Source organism: Herpailurus yagouaroundi, unplaced genomic scaffold (assembly GCF_014898765.1).
Source record: "Herpailurus yagouaroundi ecotype Mexico unplaced genomic scaffold, PumYag 29, whole genome shotgun sequence".
Taxonomy (NCBI): Eukaryota; Metazoa; Chordata; class Mammalia; order Carnivora; family Felidae; genus Herpailurus; species Herpailurus yagouaroundi.
In genome coordinates, this window is record NW_024412377.1 from 62893462 (window position 1) to 62913201 (window position 19740).

A 19740-nucleotide genomic window follows, 5' to 3' on the forward strand; every position below is an offset into this window, starting at 1 on the left:
GGCAGAGAGAGAGGGAGACACAGAATCGGAAACAGGCTCCAGGCTCCGAGCCATCAGCCCAGAGCCCGACGCGGGGCTCGAACTCACGGACCGCGAGATCGTGACCTGGCTGAGGTCGGACGCTTAACCGACTGCGCCACCCAGGCGCCCCTCAAGTTTTTATTTAAATTCATTATTTAACATACAGTGTCAGGGCACCTGGGTGGCGTAGTCAGTTAAGCATCCGGCTCTTGATTTCAGCTCAGGCCATGATCTCATGGTTCCCGGGATCGAGCCCTATGCCAGGCTCTGCCCTGACCATGTGGAGCCTGCCTGGGATTCTCTCTCTCCCTCTCTCTGCCCCCCCCCCTCCCCCCGCAACATACACTCTCAGGATGTTTCCTGGAATCTTTTTCAGAGGGAAAAGGCATTTTCTGTCCATGAGTAGTCACTCCCTAGTAAATTGGTTTTACATTTTTATCTTCCCATGCGGTCTTTCCTTAAAGACTTAGATAAGCCGTGGACTATTGAGGAAAGCAAGGGTGAGGCCGATGTTGGAAATCTGGGGGTGGGAAGGACATCCCCTTCCCATCCCACTCTCACCCCCGCCCCGCCTCTTGTAGACCCCCTCTGTGAAGTCCTGTTGCTGGTGGGTGGTCAGGAAGCCAGTGGCTCCTAAAGGGGACTCACCTGCACATCTTAGGTGAGCTCTTGGCCCAGGAAAGACCCAGTTTCTGCAGCCCAGTGGGCCTCTTGTTACTTAAAGATGAGGCTCCCCACTTAAGATTTCAGTGCCAGACACTAGGGACCCCAAGAGACTAAGGACAGTTCCCGCACGGCAGGAATCCACAACTTCTAGGGGAAAACACAAATAGTATTAATGAGACAGAGTGCGCTGTGCTGTTCATTCATGACTGTGGTCCACACATGTTTAGTAACAGCACATCATGTGCTGGATGGTGACAGTGAGAAGCTCAGGGACTGTGCGCAGCCCAGAAGGTGGAACCTCAGCCAGCCTATGGCTAATCAGAGATGGATTCTCAAAGAAAGGGATGTGTGAACTGAGTTTTAAAGAATTACTGGGACTTCTGCCCTTTCCTGCCCCTCAGCTCTACCAGGCTCCTTACTATATTCCAGGGACCTGCCAAGTATGCTTCCTGCCTCAGGGCCTTTACACTTGCTATCCCTTCTGCCTGGAATGTTCTTCCCTGAATAGCCGTGTGGCTGCTCTCCCACTTGATTTAGATGAACATTTGCGTGTCACCTTATCAAATGGGGCTTCTCTGAGAGCTATCCCCCTGCTCCTGTCTAACACAGCTCCTATATTATATGCTGTCTCCTAGTTTGGTTTATTTTTCTTCATGACACTCATGGGCACTGACACGTTCATTCACTGTTTGTCTCTTTTACTAGGATGTAAACTAGGTGAAGGCAGGGAGTTTTGTGTCTGACCACTGTTGTATTCCTAGCACCTAGAACAGTGTTTGGTCCACAGTAAGTACTCATTCATGACAGAAAGAATGAGCTGGTGGAGGAGGAGTGAGATGGGGTGACGCAGACAGAGGGTGCAGTGCATGTAAATAAACAGAGCTGGGAAAGAATGGGCCTTTCTGGAACAAAGAGTGTTGGTGGGGACACGAGGTGCGTGGGAGGGAGGGCAGGTAATAGACGGGGACTGGCCAGCCCAAGACGGTTCTCCTAAAGACCCTACCTGGCTTTATTTTTTCATTTGTAACCTGTTTATTATGGAACAACTGAAAAATACTGAGACGTGTCCAAATGAGAATGGTCACCAAGGAGAACACTTTGATCCCTGGGATTGTTGAAAAATTCACCTTTTAATTTGTCAGCCAGATCTCGTTTTCTAAAACACTCTGCTGCTTCCCAGCCTGGCACAGTAACTTCGTGTTCAGGTCGATGATGGTGCAAATCCCAGCTTTGCCATATGCTAATTGAGTGACCTTGGGCTTCTGGAGCCATGAACCTTAGCAGAAGCTGTTGCTCTGCCTGAGACACCCTTCTGCCCTTTTCTTCCAGCCTCATTTCTGCTTATCTTTCCAGGTTCAGGGTCTCAGCCTGAGAGTCTGTGACTCTACACAGTCTTTTCTGAGTCCCAGTTTCCTTCTTTGTAAAAAACAGCTGAACCTAGTTTTTGTGTCTTGGACGGCTTGGACTCATGAGCGAAGAGGCTGGCGTAATAAATACTCTCTTTCCTCTTTCCATGACATCAGATCCACCTCAGCTATGGCTTTATTATACTTTCATTGACCGGCCAGCCTCTTAAAATCTTGATCCTATCTTAGGGCTTTTATCCCCGGGCCTCACCAGAACTCAGCCCTCACTTCTTAAGGTAGCGAAGAATGTTGTTCAAAAGGTGGTCTCATAGTAGAGAGTAAAATTGAATCCCCCGGGCGGGTGCAGGTGGAGGTCAGGTGACATTTGGGCTCTCCCCAAAGGGTGCACCTTCCACAGCTGTCTTGGCACGGCTGTCTTTCTCCCAAATACTTTCCTCCTAAACTTAAAAACACCGGCACCCGTAGTTTCTTCCTTTTAAATCTCTGCTGAAGGCCATGCCCTGGCTGGGAGCCGCAGGGATGAGAACCCAATCCCCGGAATAGCTCCTGCCGCTCAGCATTTAAATGCCGTCTGTATTTTTATCCGATGATGGGTCATTTCTGAAAAACCCCCACTCATGTTCTGCCCCTCTAAGAATACATTTCCATTTATAGCTTCCACACTTGGGATGATGTTGTGTCCTGGTGTGGGGCCGGCGGCTGCGTCCTGTTTCCAGTGATTTGGAAACACTTTGGGGGCCCTTGCCGTCCCCTGGCCTGTGCTCCCTGTGGCCTTGACGGTGGGAAGCTGGACTCCTAGCCAGGCCCCGGCTGCCTGACGTCCCGAGGCTCTGACACCACGCCTTTCCTCTTTCTGTGCGAGCGTGGACTCACTGACTTGTCACAGCATGTGGGAGGCAAGTGAGGGTGAGGAGCCCCCCGTCCGGCTGTGCTCTGCCAGAGCCTCAGGGTGGCGTCACACCACAGTTCCAAACCTCCCTTTCTCACTCACCAAGTGCCCACCACACCCACAGCAGGTGCCAGGCTGCGGGGCAGGCACAGGAGGGCGGTGGGGAGCGTGGACAGCCAAGGGGCCCAGGGGCTAGTGCAGAGCTTTTAGGAGCCTCTGGGTGAGGCTGACCAGGGTTCCAGCCTGACTCTGCCTCTTGCTGGTTGTATGAACTTAGGCAGGTGTCTCAGCTTCTCTGAGCCTCAGTTTACACATTTGTTGATGGCATCTCATGAGTGGTAGGAAGAATTCAGGGGGATAGAGTAGGTCAAGCATCCTCAGTAGTGCTTGGCTCACAGGGTAAGGAGCCCAGGAAATGCCAGTCCCTTTCCTCATCCCTCTGTTGACCTGTGGTCCTTAGGAAATACATTTGAAGTGGGAGATAAACACACAGCTGATACCTTAGCAACTCTAGCATGCACCAGCATCTCCTGAAGGGCACTTTTTCCACAAATGCCTGCCATCCTCACCCCATCCTGGTTGCATTCATTCTACAGTGGGACCCTGGAATCTGCATATTTGATCAGCCACCTGGCAGATTCTGAGGCAGTGGTGCAAGGACCACACTTGGAGAAAAGCTGCTTCCTTCATCCATGCCACAAGTATTTCTATGGATCTCCTTTGTGCCAGGCACTTTTCTAGGCTCTGGAGATAGAGTGGAACTCAAAGGCAGACATAGTCCCTGCTCTCCTGTAACTTATATTCTAATGGCGGGATCAGGCAATGAACAAATGCACATAAGACAACATAAATTCAGGCAGTGATCTTAAGTGCTACACAGAAAAAGACAGTAGAGTAAGGAGGTCGAAAGAGACGTTTTAGTTAGTGGCCAGGACAGGCCTGTCTAAAGAGGTGATGTTTGAATATAGGCATAAATGAAGTGAGGCAGCAAGCATGCAGATTATCTGAGGGAACAATGTTCCAGAGACAGAGAACAGCAAGGGCAAAGGGCCTGAGATGGGAGCAAGCTTGCTTGACTGTTCAAGGAACAGATTGCATTGGGATTTAGAGCTCTTAGGCTGATGCTCCCTCCCTGCTGGGCGTGAGCTTTGTTCTCCTGACGAGCCCAGGTCCAGGTAACAGGCGAAGGGCACTGTCCAGCCCAGTGAGGCCACTCCCTTTTTTCTGATAGACCATCTAAAACACCCCTTGAGAATTTCTTCATCCTCTTCCCGATTAGCCAGTTTGACTCTGCTGCTCCTCACTGTGGCCCCTGCAGCCAACACAGCATACCTCACGACTTCTCAGGCGTTTGGGAGCCCCAGGAGGACACTGATGGTGACTTGGAAAGAGTCAGGAGGGCTTGTCTCTTAACACAAAATGCTGCTGCCCTTTCTCTTTTACTTTAACTATTTGAAGCTGCATGAGTTTGGATTCCACAATCCCTGAGGTTCCTTCTGGGACCCAAAGAACAGGTTTTGTGTGAGAAGCTGTTGCGTTTTCTTCTGGACATATCAAGTATGAGGGGCAGGGAGGACACCCCAGGGAGTGAGGAAGCTCCTTGGGCATTACTGTATGAACTCTTTGAGGAGAGGGACCACATCCACATCTGTCTTGTTGACTTTTTCCCATCTCTCTGGAACTTGGCGTGGGAAATTAAGGCATGGATGAGTTGGCTGTGGGACCTAAAAGAGAAGAGGCCTGAACACAGACCCCTGTGGGCACACCTGCATATCAGGGATAGCAGGAGGAAAAGGAGCAGACAGAGAGGATGCCAGAGAGTGAGAATGCCATGGTACTTTAGGCAGCCAGGAGAGATCCAGGAAGGAAGGGGCAGTTAACAGGTTCAGAGCAGGGGCAGTACTGAGGAGAGCCAATGGCATCTGGCCCTTAGTGACTCTTGGGTGGTCTTACATAGCACAGGAAGAGAGAGTGGTGGTGGGGGTTGCTGATGTCAGAGGCCAGACTGCTGTGAGAGAAGGATTACATGGAAGGTGAGATGTGAGGTTGTTCTAGGCCAGTTATTAAGAAGTATGCTGTATACTTCCGATTGCATTGCATTGAGAGGTACAGAATAACTGGTTGTCTTCTCTTTGAGATACTAAGGTTAATCACTGGGTTCCAGTGGCTGTAGCCACTATTATTTTTATTTTAGCCACTATAATTATCTATTATTAAGTTTCGGATCATTGCTAAGATCCAGTGTTTTATCAAAGGGCACACAATGATGATTTTTTCTACTTCTATTAGTCTTTCTGCATTATTCTTTGAAATTATTCTGTAAAACAGAACTTCACCTTCATCATCTATTTGGTTACCTAGGAATGCATTTGTGTACCAAAAAAAAAAAGTCGGAATTAGTACTTTCTATCTACTAGTTTTCAGAATAAGGAGTTGGTGGCCTAGTAACTTCAAAGGTGTCCAAAGAAGCTTTTGTTGTGTTTTGTTTTTTGAAGTGTCGTTATGCACTCACAGATTATTTAATGTGTTTTAGCCATTACCATTTTTTAACAGCTTTATTTAGGTATAATTGACATACAGTAAACTTCACATACCTAAGGTGGACAGTTTGAGGAATTTAATATGTATCCACCCATGAAACCATCATCACGGTCAACATAGTGAACCTAAAGTTTCCTCATGCCCACCTCTTCCTTCGTCCCCAGGTAACTGGTGGCCTGCTGTCACTCTAGATTAGTTTGTACTTGTCTAAAATTTTATAGCTTCCAAAAGAAACAACAGGTGTAACCAAAATGGTTACTCTTACCATTCTTAGGCGATGCGTAAAAAATAGTACATATTTAGGGATACATGTGACAAAAGAAGTTCAAGACCCGTATACCAAGCACCCCATTAAACACTGATGAGAATTTTATATAGATGGAATCATACCACGTGTACCCTAGTTTGTGTTTCATGCAGTACAGTTGTTTTGAGAATCATCCATGTTGTTGCTCATGTCAATACTTCATTGCTTTTTATTGCTGGGTAATAGTCCATTGTGCGGATATGCCATAATTTACCTATCTCTCTGCCTGTTGATGGACGTTGTGGCTCTTACAAATTAAATCCGTGGCTATAACATCACAAATATGAAGATGTAAGCAAGGATATAAATCATTTTTTGTCACTATCCACGCCCCCCCCCAAACATATACTTAAAATTTAACAGAAGCAGCGTTCCACCGTTTGCTTTTTTCTTTTCATGTAAAGAGACCTTCCTCATTTCCCTTTACAGCTGGATCGTCCTCCACTTGGTCTATAGTTTATTAACCGGTCCCCTTGGATGGACATTTGGATAGTACCCGGTTGTCTGCTATTACAGCCGTGCTGTGGTGAATAGCCTGCGCATACGTCATTTTGTCTTTTCATCTGGAATTTGCTGAGTGCCATTAATGGGCCAGGCCCTGCACGATCCACAGATTGTGGAACAAATCTGGCTCGACTAGGTCCAGTCAGAGTAGAGGACCCTGCAGCCATATTGGGGCTGTGCCAGGAATGTATATGTCCACAGAGTCTGGGAAGGTGGGGCAGGCTGTGTCAGGGGGTGCCTTCTAGAAGCTCTTCTTCCTCTTTGGCCAGACTTAGTGGCTTCTGTGGGAAGGAAGAGAGGGGGAAGACCAGGACTTTGTGGTCAGAGAGGGTATTCTGGGATGAGAAAGGTCACAGTGGAGGCAGTTGGAGCTGGGAGACCTCCACACAGCCTCCGAGATTTGGGGAGAGAGCCTCAGGGGATGGGCTGGAGAGAGAGAACTGTGCACGTGGAAGTGCTTTGTGCAGAGGGTCATCCCCCAGACCTCCACTCCTTCAGCCCCCAGCCTGTCTGCGTGCTTCAGGCAGGCCTGTGGCACAGCGGTTAGAGCATATGTCCTGAAGCTAGACGGCAGGCGTCGAGTCCTGCGTCTTGGGCAAGTGAAATGGGAAGAATGATGGAATCTACTACACAGGGCTGTGAAAAGGACTTGAGTTAACGAACGCAAACTCTGAGTCCACGACTGGGTGCACAATGGTCCCTCACAGAGGGGACAGCCACAGAGTAGCTGTGATAGCCATGATTCACCCTCTAAGCTCTTCTATGTGGGCTGGAGAGGGAGACAGATTTTTTTCCCCTTCTGACAGAGGAAGGATTGGTGTGGGCTCTTATTAGCAGTTTGAACGTCAAGGACAGGATTCAGGGGGCTGTGAGAGTGATTCTAGGGCTCAAGAGAACCGGTGCTTGTAGGGTTCTTTCCCTGCCCGTGCTTGGCTCTGACACATTCATTTACCTCCGTGTGCCCTCCAGCATGCACACGCGTGTGCGTAGGCGTGCGCGCGCACCCTCCCCCCCCCACACACACCACACCAGTGGTTCTCAGTAAGGTGGAAGAAATGAGTAAGTGAACAAGCAAGCACACTTTTCACCTAACTCCCTGGTACTTGGCACTGAAGCCTCTTGACAGGCTGGTGGGCAGGGGTGACCAGGCCACAGCACCAACTAAAAGCCTTGCTGGCTATTTTTGGGACCAGTGACCCACCACTTCCAATGACTTGCTCCTCAATGGCGTCTAATTTCATTAAGCCTTGGAAACAGTGACATCACGAGCGCCTGCCTGCCTGGTAGCCGCCCACATATGGCGAACCACAGAGTGATCTGAGATTCGTCTCCAAGAGCAAGGGAGAAGTGAGGTCCCAAGCAGCAAAAGTTAAAATAGCAAAGCTGAGGCATTCTGCTATGAAAAGAAATTACAGAAGAAATCCATTAGTCAGAGATTTCCAGCGGCAATTTCCTTGCTTGGGAGCAGAGGAAGACGTATGCGTGTTTATTTTGGGTGAGGTTATGCGGCCATTCCTCACTCAGTAGGCTAGATGCAGCCTGTAGAGTAGTTTCTGTTAAGTAAATCCTATATTCTCATCAATTCCTCGTACCGATGTTGATGTATGTTTGATCTTAAGGTAAGATGTGTTAGAGGCGCAGATTCGGTGCGTTTTATTAAAATAGTGACCCTTGGCCTTACTCGACTGTCACGGTAAGCCACAAGTCTAGGTGGACCTCGTTGTTTCTCTGTGGGTCCCTTTGCCCAGGTCTCTCCAAGTGAGCTCTTCTTTCTCAGGCACAGAGCACAAAGGAGAGGGAAAGACTGCTTAATCCAGATCGCTGGTCTCTGTGGGGGCAATCGAGGCCGTGGCCATGACTTCACCCAGCGGGAGCAGAGGCAACTGGCTGCCTTTCAGACAGAACACAGACTCAGTGGGAAAATGAGCTTCCCACATGCGAAGTTTTGGTCTCGTACGACATGGTTTCTCTACTTCAGTTCTCTGGACATTTGGGGCCAGTAATCCTTTGTTGTGGGGTGGGGGGGATTTTACTATGCATTGCAGGATTGTCGGATGCATTAGCACTCCTGGCCTTAACCCGCTAGGTTCCAGTAACACCCCCAGTCCCCCGTGCGACAACCAAAAATATCTCCAGACATTGCCAGATGTCTCCTGGGGGGCCAAAATTGCCCCTGGTTGGGAACCGCTAGCATATGAGAGATAACAAGGATTTCATCAGCTTTTTATTGGCTTGTTTCTGATTTAAATATTCTGTGTCTAATTGTACCTCGAACTGAACAAGTCGCTCTTTTTTTTTTTTTTTAACGTTTATTTATTTTTGAGACAGAGAGAGACAGAGCATGAACGGGGAGGGGCAGAGAGAGAGGGAGACACAGAATCTGAAACAGGCTCCAGGCTCTGAGCTGTCAGCACAGAGCCCGACGCGGGGCTCGAACTCACGGACCGCGAGATCATGACCTGAGCCGAAGTCGGACGCTTAACCGACCAAGCCACCCAGGTGCCCCAAGTCACTGTTCTTAAAGCTTCTGTTTTCTCATCTGTAAAATGATTGGGTTGGACATAGTGATCTTAGAGAACCTTCTAGACCTGACAGTGGAGGGTTTTGAAGGCAGGAGGCCCCTGTGGGGTCTCTGTGTTTGTATCCTGTCCCAGCAAGGATAATCCTCTTGCCAGCCTAGCTCCAGTCACTACTGCCATTGTCCTGGCACTTGGCATTGGATCAGTCTTCCTTAAGTCCAACTGATGGCTCTCTTACTTTAATTTAAGTCCACTCTGCCCCCACCCCCACCCCGCTTTGAAGTGAAGATTTCTCAATATCCAGTACAAGGAACCCCTGAGGACTCAGCTTCTCCACTGTCCATTTCAGCCTAATCTTGTTTTTAAGAGCAGCCAGTGGATCTTATCTTTGTGCAGATTCATTCATTGACTCATTCATTCAGGTCAGTTCTCCAGGGGCCTGGATTGGGCAGGGCTGGGCAACAAGGGGGCCCAGGTCCTGCCTCAAGAAAATCATACTCTGGTGGGAGGGCAGGAAAAGAGCATTTTTTTGCTTGACAGTGATGAAGAATCCATGGTTTAGCTTTCTCTGTTTGAGGCTAATCAATTCCAATTCTTTAACCTTTTTTCCTAAGCATTTTCCACTGACATGGTCTCAGTTTGGGCCCCACATGGTTGGAAAAAAAAAAAAACAGCAAGAATGTAAATTAGGCCTGGATTCAGAGTCCTGCTGTGGCACTTCACAGGTGTGTGAGCTTAGCCAAACCACCAGCCTCTGTGAGCCTCATCTGTAAAATGGGCTAAAAATCCCTAACTTGAAGGCTGGTCAAGAGAATTAAATGAGAACATGCCAGCCAAAGGCATAGCATGAGCTGAGCCCACACTAGATATGCACTAGGCACCCCTTCCCCCTCTTCCACACTCTCTACCCTTTCCTCCATATTCTCTTGACAGTGGGTGGCCACAGCTAATCGCATCACCACATCACCGCAGGGAGGGACTGACTAATGTAAACCAGAGAGGACGACGGCTCACTTCCCTGTCTGTCACATGCCTGGGTTCTCACCAGTCTTCCTGTGGCCCATTTCTTAGTGACATTCACTGCTGACTCACTTGGCTTGTGGTCAGCTCTGAACCCAGGGTCTTTTTCAGCTCTCCCTTTACCCCACCACCACTCCGCAGCTTGGATTGATGGCATGGGAATGGGATAATCATTAGAGAACATTCTGTTTAGGTGGCCCTTCTCAAGGAGTCAAAAGCATTACTAGATTGGCACCTCCGTGAGGGCAGGGGCCATGTCTACCTTGACCGCTTCCATTTTCCCATATCTAGAGTGCTGCCAGTAAGTACTTAGTAAATATCTGTTGAGTGAATTAATGTATTTTGAGCTGGTCCCTGTCTTTTAGGAGATTCTCACCTGCTCTGGGCAGCATCTGTGGAAAAGTAAGCAAAACTCTGAGACTAATTTACCAGTAAGTGACCTCTATACTGATTCCCACAAGTATAGGGCAGTGGAAGGGCCATGGCCTATGACTCAGACTTGGGTTTGAATCCCAGCTCTACTAGTCACGGGCTTGGTGACTTTGAGCAAGTTGCTTATAGCTTAGCCTTGGTTTTCTCTCTGAAAAATTGGAATATCAGTGTCTGCCAGGGTTATTGTAAGAATTACATGTAAATATGTATATGTAAAAGTGCCCAGGCTGGCAGTGATCTTGGTTTCACATCAGTGACTCTAGAGCACCTCTTTCCTTTGGTCACTATTGCTTCCTATAGTTTGGTCCAAGTCTACCCTCCTCTCTTAGACCTTTGTTCATTCAACCCTCCCCTCGCCATTCTCACTCCCAACAAAGATGTATTCTTGACACCCAGCACACTCAGTAAACATTTGTTAAGCCAGCACCTCAAAATCAGAAGCCTAGAGGGACCAGGTATGTATGAAGAAAGCAGGCTGTGTGGGATTTTTATGTGAAATCTCCCCCTTACAATTTTTTTTTTTATAATTCTATTAAATTTTAAAGAGCCTTTTTAACTTTTTATCTTGCCATAATTTCTGGCTTACAAAAAAATTTGCAAAACTAATGCAAAGACTTCCCATAAGCCCTTTACTGAAACTTCCCTAAATATTACCATGTTACATAACCAAAATACCATTATCAAAACCAGGAAAATAACACTATACCGTAGTATTAACTAATACATGGCTCTTATTCAAATCCTAACCATTGTCCCCCTGATGTCCTTTTTCTCGTCTGGGACATCCTGCGTGGTTCAGTTGTCATGTCTCTTTAGTCTCCTCCAATCTCTGAAAGTTCTTTAGCCTTTTACTTGTCTGAATGACCTTGATACCTTTGACAAGTACTGGCCAGTCATTTTATAGCATGAACCCGCCGGTTGGATTTGTGTGTTGCTTTCTCATGATTCATTTGAGGTTGTGCATTTTGAGCAAGTTTCCCACACGAGTGTAATGGTGTGCCTTCCCCAATATCTCAGACCAGGAGGCACATGATATGTCTCCTTACTGGTGACACTCACTTTGGTCACTTGGTCAAGATGATGTCAAGTTTCTCAACTATAACGTTACACTTTTTCCCTTTGTAATTAGTAAGGATTTTGTGGGGTGGTATTTGAAGGTATGTAAATATCCTGTTTCTCATCAAATGTTTGGTTCATTCATTTCTTTTTTTTAAATATAATTTATTGTCAAGTTGGCTTCCATACAACACCCAGTGCTCATCCCAACAAGTGCCCTCCCCAATGCCCATCCCCCACTTTCCCCTCTCCCCCACCCCCCATCCACCCTCAGTTTGATCTCAGTATCCAAGGTCTCTTATGGTTTGCCTCCCTCCCTCTCTGTAACTTCTTTTTCCCCTTTCCCTCCCCCATGGTCTTCTGTTAAGTTTCTCAAGATCCACATAAGGAGTGAAAACATATGGTATCTGTCCTTCTCTGACTGACTTATCTCACTTAGCATAACACCCTCCAGTTCCATCCACGTCTCTGCAAACGTCATGACAAATACGGAAGCTTCACGAATTTGCGTGTCGTCCTCGCGGGGAGCCGTGCTGATCTCTGTACCGTTCCAGTTTTAGTACGTGTGCTGCCGGAGCGAGCACTATTCATTTCTTTATATAGATCCGTGGCTTCCTATTTTATCCAATGGGTTATAACCTATTACTGTGATTTTTGACTTTAGTGCTCACATCGTCCTTTCTTTGGCCGGTGACCCCACCATTCTTTGAACACTGTCTTGCTTTCTGACATAAGAAGGTGCTCCAAGTTCATCTTGGATTTTCCTCACGTAGCCCTGGGATCAGCCATTTCTGCAAGTAGAGAGGGAGATTTAGAAGCCAACATTTGAGTACCTGATGTGCCGTTTGCTATCTGGCTGTCACGGTTCCCGGACCCTCCCTGTGGAATGAGCCAGGAAATGTATGTGAATAGGATGTGTATTTCTGTATTGGTGGATGTTGAAAATCATGAATCCACAGTGAAACCTCCATTTCCACTCGAGCAGCACAGAGTTTATTCTACTTTTCCCTCCATATAGACCTCCCTTTCCCAACAGTGAGCCCCAGGCGTCCATTATCCTCACTGTATTTACATATTTGATTAGTGTCCCCCACCCCCATGTGTCAATCTCCCCTCTCTGGCCTCTTCACCCTTATCAGATTCTGACATTCTGCCCTCAGCTACCCCCACCTCCTCACCCCGAGTGACCTCTGACTTCCCATAAAACTCCCAGTTTTGAAGTGGTGGTTGATAAAGTTTTTAAACTGTGAGGCCCAGTTTCTGCCTGTGGGCCCTGGATGGCGACCTGGTATTAACTGGACAGGGAAGGTGGATTTTAAGCCCCTCCCACCTCTCTGGTGCCTGTCATTCCATGCCATCCCAGTGCCTCGTGCAAGGGGACTCTGCGCTCTGGCACACCAGGTTCGGTCATCATCCCATCCCAGCGTCACGGGCAGGTGAACTAACTCCACACTCCAGCACGCCAGGTCTGGTTGTCTTTCTTGGCCCCTGTTTTTGCTGTTCTCACTACGTGGACTGCTTTATGCCTCTTCCTGCTCAGCCTCCCATCCTCCTGCTCTGTTCAGACATCACCTGCTGCCGGAAGCTTCATGGACCACCCCATGGACCACTTTCTGGGTCCCCCTAGCACCTTCAGCAAACCTTATGAAGGAACACCATTGTACCCTCCTTCCATTTCCTTCTTGGTCTTTATTGCTAAACTGTAGGCACACAAGGCCAAGGGCTGAGTCTTATACCTGTGTCCTAGTGCCTAAGAGAGGACTTAGCATGTAGTAGGTGCTCATAGATGTTAGTCAGCCGAACATTAACAATAGTAACGGAAAAAAAAAAAAAAAGAATAGTACCTGCACATAAATATTCATATAGTACTTCCTGGGTGCCAGGCACAGTTCTAAGTGCTTTCTATGCACTAAGTCACTTGGCCTTAACCGCTATGCTACGAGATAGTATCGTTGCCCCATTTTACAGCCAGGGGAACTGAGGCTCAGAGAGGTTACGTAAGTGACATGCCCAAGGTTGAACAGTGGTGGAGTCACGTTTGAGCCCACTTGGGCTGATTCCACAGTACACACATGCCTCTTACCTCTTACATGCCCTTCGTGGTTAAAGGGGTCAGCATTTTCCGAATAAAGGAGATGAGTAGGTATGGAGAACTGAGTCACGTGGACCCCTCCCGCTCAACCACACCCCCAGCCCCAGTTTCTAGTGCCCCTTAAGGGCCCGAGAACGGAAGACTGGTAGCTGAGCAGGCCGGAGAGAAAGTGTTACCTTTTAACTTGGCAGCCCACAGGAATATCTTCTCCCCTGACGTGTTAGGAAACCCAGCACGTTTCACGTGCAGTTAGGACAAGCGCACGGTAGTCAAGCATCAGATCTTACGCAAGATTTCCAAGTCATTGCGTTGAGGTTAGCAGGGTGCTAACAGCTTTTCCCAATCACCAAAGGGGAACCACATGCCAACTGGTAGCCCCCGAGGGCTGGAGCAGCAGGCCTCTTCACCATGCCAAGTCCTACCCGGGAGCCTAGGAACACCGCGGGGATAGAACTCTGCTTTGTGAGAACTGCCTGCTCAGGTTCAAGTGACAGGAAGGAAGCCAAGTGTGTGAGGCGCCTCCTCTGTGAATGCTGTGTAAATCCACCACAGACATTTATTTCCGTTACTCCTCTCGATGGCCTGGGAGGACCTGGTAACAGTAGCCACAAACAAGGAAGACCAGCCCAAAAGATTTGAACCCAGGGTGGTCTGATTCCAGGATCCTCACTCTTTAATAGCTGGCCAGAATCTGCTGTGTCTGTCTGACTCCCAGATCCCAGATTCTTCCGCCGCACCCCACAACCCTCATTTGCTGTGGTGGGACCCATATGAAAGAAAGGCATCAAGGCATCTGCTCTGCGTGTGGGCAGGAGACCCCCATTAGACACGAGCCAGAGCCGTCGCAAGCTAACGCTGAGACTGGGCTCCAGGCAGGATTTTGTTAACTTCACGCCTTGGAGTTAGGAAGGAACTCCACAGGCAAGCTGCGGGAGCTGGGGAAGGGGGGGGGGGGGGAGTGAAGACGGGGGGGGGAGGGGGAGGCAGGAAAAGGAAGAGGGGGAGGAGAGGTGACACCGGGCAAGAATGCAGTGCCGTCATGGAACTCAGGAAAGACGGTGCATTTCCCTATTTCCTTCATCATTAGAAAAACCCAAGATGCGGGTTCAGTTCATTCCACAAGGGCTTGCTGAGTGTCTTCTACGCACCAGGCCTGTGCTAGGGTCTGGGGACGTGGGCGGAGGACAAAACCCAAGAAGGTCACTGCCCTTGTGGAAGTTCCGTTCTGATGGGGGGGAGGACCAACCCAGAAACGTAACCAAATGAGGGTCCTGCCTGGTGGCTCTAAGTGTTGTGAGGAAACGCTACCAGGGGATGGGGCAGGGTCCCATCGGAGGGCTTTCCTTCAGGCCTCCTGAGGGAGGTGACCTGAAGGAGTAGGAGGACCTGGTTCCAGGAACAACTGTGGCTTGCTGCCCACATGGCAAGCAAGCTGAAACCATCTTCCCTGCTGCCCTGAGACCCACCCCTTGCGCCCACCTCACCCCTGTCCGCTTTGCTCTCTGCAGGTTTGACATCTACAGGAAGGTGCCCAAGGACCTTACGCAGCCAACATACACCGGGGCCATTAGTGAGTAGCCATCCTTCTTGCCGTTGTCCTCACCCCCTCCCCATCTCCCCTTACCCGGGCCTGCTCTCCCTGTGCAGAACTGCTGAACCAGGGAGAAAAAAAGGAGAGACGGGAGGAGAGGACAAAGGATGGGCATCTTGCGAGCCCTTCATAGAGTTCCTCGTCTCATCTCTGTTCTCACCAGAGCCCTGCAAGGCATCGGCATTATCTGTTTCTGGGAGGATACACCCGAAACCATCAGTAGCAATTGCCCCTGGGAGGGGAGACTGGGGCTCAAGGGGTCAGGAGGGCTTTTCTTCCCTTTTAGACTGCTGGAGTTTTCGACATAAGCACATTTTTAATCATTAAAAAAAAAAGAAGAAGAAGAAGAATTGCACCAGATTTTGGTTTCTAAATGCCAGTGTTCAGTAAAAGGACCCAAAGTCTCCTTCCAGGGCCGGGGCAGGAAGAGAGCAGAATAAGCTTGGATCATCTTGGGCCAAAAAGCAAAGAAGCTCCCGGAGGGGGGAAAAAAGGGCTAGGGGGTGCATCAGCAGGACACAGGAGCAACATGAAAGAGGCCAAAGGCTAACACAGGGGTAGTCGGAGTAACAGATCATGGCATGATTGTCTGATGTGCCAAAGAATTACAAAAAAGGAGTATGAGAGTGTACTGATGTAAATCAATGGGAGAGAAGGGATGGCTCTTCCTTAACAGAAGAATTCCAAGTAGTACAGTAATGTAGATGGATAAATACCCCCTCCAGGAGGTAAAGCCTAATTCTCTTCTCCTGGAGTATGGGCTGGACTCAGTGATGCAGAGAATGGAAAGAGCAGAGAGTGGAAGGGAAATCGTAACTTTCCTGTCTAGCTGCCCAGAGACAACCAAGTGATGAAGGTTGACATCAGCCAGTGAGACGTCCTGTGGACGTCACGCACCCCCGATGGGACGTGATGGGAAGGACACCTCCCCTCCGAACATTCTTCCCCAAACAGCCCAAGCCTGCCCAATCATGAGAAAGCATCATCGGGGCCCAGGTTGGGCGACATTCTACGCAACTCCTGCCAGTACGCTTCAAAAGCGACAAGGTCTCGAAAACCTTGGGAAGAAGGGGGAACTGTCAACAGATTCAAGACTAAGGACACAGGATGACTACATGCAAAGTGAGATCCCAGGTTGGGTCCAGGAACAGGAAAAAGGGGGTTTGTGGGGAAACTGGCGAAACCTGTAGTCCTGTCTGTAGCTTAGTTTTGGTGCTGTATGGTGTTACTTCGTTTTGACGTGCATACCGTGGTTATGGAAGACGTTAACGTGAGGAGAAGCCGGATGAAGGGCGCATGGGAACTCTCTGTACTGTCTCTGCATCTGTTACTCCACAATGAGAAGTTTATTAAAACCAAAACAAACCCAAAAGCGCCATGCGCGCAGGAAAACCTCATAGCCTCATTTTCCAGAGGAGAAAATGGGCCCAGAGAGGTGAAGTGACTTGTCTCAAGTTTCACATCTCTCGAAAGGTAGGCTTCCCTGCACCCCATGGCCTGACCCCCTGCCGGCCTCTCCAGTGCTTCCTGCGGGAGAGGGACCCTCCCCGTGGGCTGTCCCCTGAGCAGGGCCCTGGGGCTGGGCAATCAAATTGGAATCCACTGCTGCCTCCCAAGGTGGGTCATAGGAGCATGGCCTTGGGGTTCTCCCACCCCCACCCCGGCTGCCCCTGCCCGGCCCTTACTCATTGAAGCCGTGGGTGCCTTCTCCAGCCCTGGGTCTCCACATCCCTGGAGAAGGGAATGCAGCAGCCAGGACACAGGATGCATGTCCTGCAGGCTTCCCATGTGGCAGAGCTGGGTTCATTCTCCCATCTATTAGCTGCGAGACCTTGGGGAAGTCACTTCTCACTTCACCTCTCTGATCCTCAGTTTCCTGATATGGGGAATAAACGAGTTCAGACCCGTCAAGTGTAGGGTATGTGCTAAGCTCTCAGTGCCTGGACTACACTCCTCTGGTCCCTGACCTCCAGGAGCCCCCAGCCTGTGAGGGTCCATGCCAGCAGACGCTCTGATGCTTTATGCCTGAGTCCCCACGGAGAGGATACCCAAGGCCCATGAGAGGAGAGGGGGTTCGACTTGTTTCTGAGCCTGATCACAAAAATTCAAGTAAGGTGTCCTGTCCCCTTCCTGCCACCAACCGATAGTCCAGACCTCTGCCTCACAGTCTCTGCAGTCTCACCCTTGTTAATGGATGTGTAACAATCAGGTCTGGGTCCTCCTAGAATTTTTAAAAAGCACATTCAGGCTTTGATATACCTATATCGTTGTTTTAAGCAGAGACGGGAACCTACTGTGTGGACCTCTCTTCCCGGCCCTTTTTTCAACCGCCGTAGGCTGGACGCCTTTCCTACCAGCACGTACACGGCCCGCTGCATTCTTCCCTGCAGCCGCGTCTGGCAACCCACGGTCGCCATCATCTGCGCGACCCACAGTTTACGTAACCAGTCTCCTGGGAGTGGACAGTCTCGATTCCGATTTATGGCTGTTGCAGACATCCTTGTCCATATATTTTTATATCCTTGTATGGTTATTTCTGTAAGGTAACTTTTCCTAGAAGAGGAATTACTGGGTCAAAGGGCATGTGTGTTGTAAAATTTAGAAGGTACTGCCAGATGGCCCTCTAGGGACGTGGTCTGATTTGCGGTCCCGGCCACAGTGTGCAAGACGGCAAATTCCTTTACACGAGAGGAAAAAGGCGTGAGGCATGGGAAACCAGCCCTTAGCTACCATGTAGTGAACAAATATTTATTAACTAGGTCCCGGGGCCAGGTCCCGTACCAAGTACCGGGATCATGTTGATGAATGGGCTCCCGTCTTTGTCCTTAAGGAGCACGTGGCCTACCAGGGCAGCAGACACGAAGCCACACCATTTCATGACATCTTGATAAGCGCTATTAATAACTGCAGGAACAGGGAAGGGCCCTGGACACTCACGGATCAGGGTTTGAATTTTGCCTCCTTCACTGAAGTGGCCATTTGGCCTTGAACAAATTCCTTGACTTCCCAGAGTCTTGGGTCTCGGGTCTTGGGCCCAGTGCCCCCCTTTGCTGGCTGCACCAGGTTTCCCAGTCACACACATTCTCTAGGGGTCACATTCCTATGGTCCACTGCCTGAGTCAGTTTCAAAAGAAGTGTGGTGTCAGAGAGCCTTAGCTTCTTGCCCAAACATGGATTGAAAACCCTCATCAAGCCTTCAGTATCACAACGGCCTTTCTGGTTGAAATACTTCATACCTGCCTTCATACCTCGTGTTTTTCATTCATTCATTCATTCATTCATTCATTCAACAAGTATTTTTTTCTGTACCTTCTCTGAGCCAGGCTAGACCCTGTGACCATAGTGGTACTGAGACATTGTCCACCTAGTATGGGACGATGGTAGGGGGAGCAGTCACAGAGGGTATATGATCAGGGCTGTTGGACACTTGGGTTTCAGCTGAGTAGACTTGGCATTTATCGTGTCCACCTGCTGGGTTGACCAGGCTTCATCCAGACCTTGAACAGAGCACACAGATTTCAGAAGGAAGCCTTCCATCCCTGTCCCCCACCCCCCCCACCCCCAATCTGGACAGAGTTAGAGTGTTGGGGCCCTTTTGCAGGCTTAGGGCAAGGAAGGCAGTTAGAAGGCCTGGATTGGTCTAAGTCAGCATTGACCTTCAGAAACGCCTCCCTACTTTGTGCCTGTCCATGACAGCATGCGATGGGTTGCTGGGGCTTGAGAGAGGTGTGAGAGGGATGAAAATGACTCTGAAACATGGGTCCTATGTGATACTGTTTAGGAAGATTCCAGGTGAAGGGTGTTCTGCCTGGTAGTGGGATTCTTGATCAGTTATCATAGCTGCAGTCTGCAGGTGAGAAAGGGAAGGATATGAGCCGGGAAGTTGGGATTGGTGGCTGCAGGAGTGCAGTGGATTTTTCCAACAGCTGGAGAAGACATTTGAAATGAGTTTCTATGCCACAAAAGCAAGCAAGCAAACATGGCCACTCCTGTAAACTGATGTGGCATGTATTTCAGACATAGGCTGCTGAGTGAGCAAAGCATGGTTGAAAAGGATGTATATAGCTTATGCTGCAGTTGGCTTAGAGAAAGAAAGGAATTGTGCATATATGTTTCAGTGCTGTCGAAGGACGCAAGACCGTAACACTGATACCTTAGGGCAGGGGGCTGCAGATCAGGAGCGAGAAAGGGACTTGACACACTATACCTTTTTATGCAGCTGCATGATTTTTCTCATCACGTGCATGTGTTACCTCTTCTGAAAAGAAACAAAAAAAGTAAAACCCTTTAATACTGCCCTATATAGTTCTTTTAGTGTTTGAAGAATTGGGGAGTCATTCTAGGATCCCATATGTTGGTCTGGTTTTAGAGGTGTAGGGACTGTGGGGATGTCCCTGTCTTGTTCTTCACTTGGAGTCCTAGATCTTGGGGTTTCTTTTCTTAGGGCATTGTCTGTAGAATTCATAGGATCCAGGCCTGTCTCCCCACCCACCTTGCCAGGCCAGTCTCTTCCTCTCTGAGCCTCCATTTCTGCCTGCTGCGCAAGGGTGCGTGCCCCCGTCAGGCGGGAGTGTGAGGTGACACGGTAGCTGGTGACACTCCCACAGCAGGGTGCATGGTAGTGGCCCAGCAAACATTTGTTCCCTTCCTTCTTTACTTAGAAGTCATCTTTTTGCATTTTAAGATAGATAGATAGATAGATAGATAGATAGATAGATAGATAGATAGATAGATA

At 49.1% G+C, this 19740-nt stretch overlaps 1 protein-coding gene and 1 non-coding gene across 3 annotated transcripts in view; one reads left to right on the forward strand and one right to left on the reverse strand.

Moving 5' to 3' along the window:
- The window catches only part of ERGIC1 (endoplasmic reticulum-golgi intermediate compartment 1), a 103593-nt gene that overhangs the window by 33636 nt on the left and 50217 nt on the right, over positions 1–19740 (forward strand). The window contains exon 2 of one of the 2 annotated variants that reach the window (XM_040445111.1): positions 14923–14984. The exons of the other annotated variant lie outside the window; for it this stretch is intronic. Within the exon in view, the coding sequence (XP_040301045.1) occupies positions 14923–14984 (62 nt within the window). The remainder of the gene's footprint in view (positions 1–14922; positions 14985–19740) is intronic. 2 annotated transcript variants of the gene reach the window in all.
- LOC121016956 (U6 spliceosomal RNA) lies at positions 11804–11906 on the reverse strand. The gene has a single exon (XR_005784551.1). It is a non-coding gene; the product is annotated as a U6 spliceosomal RNA (small nuclear RNA).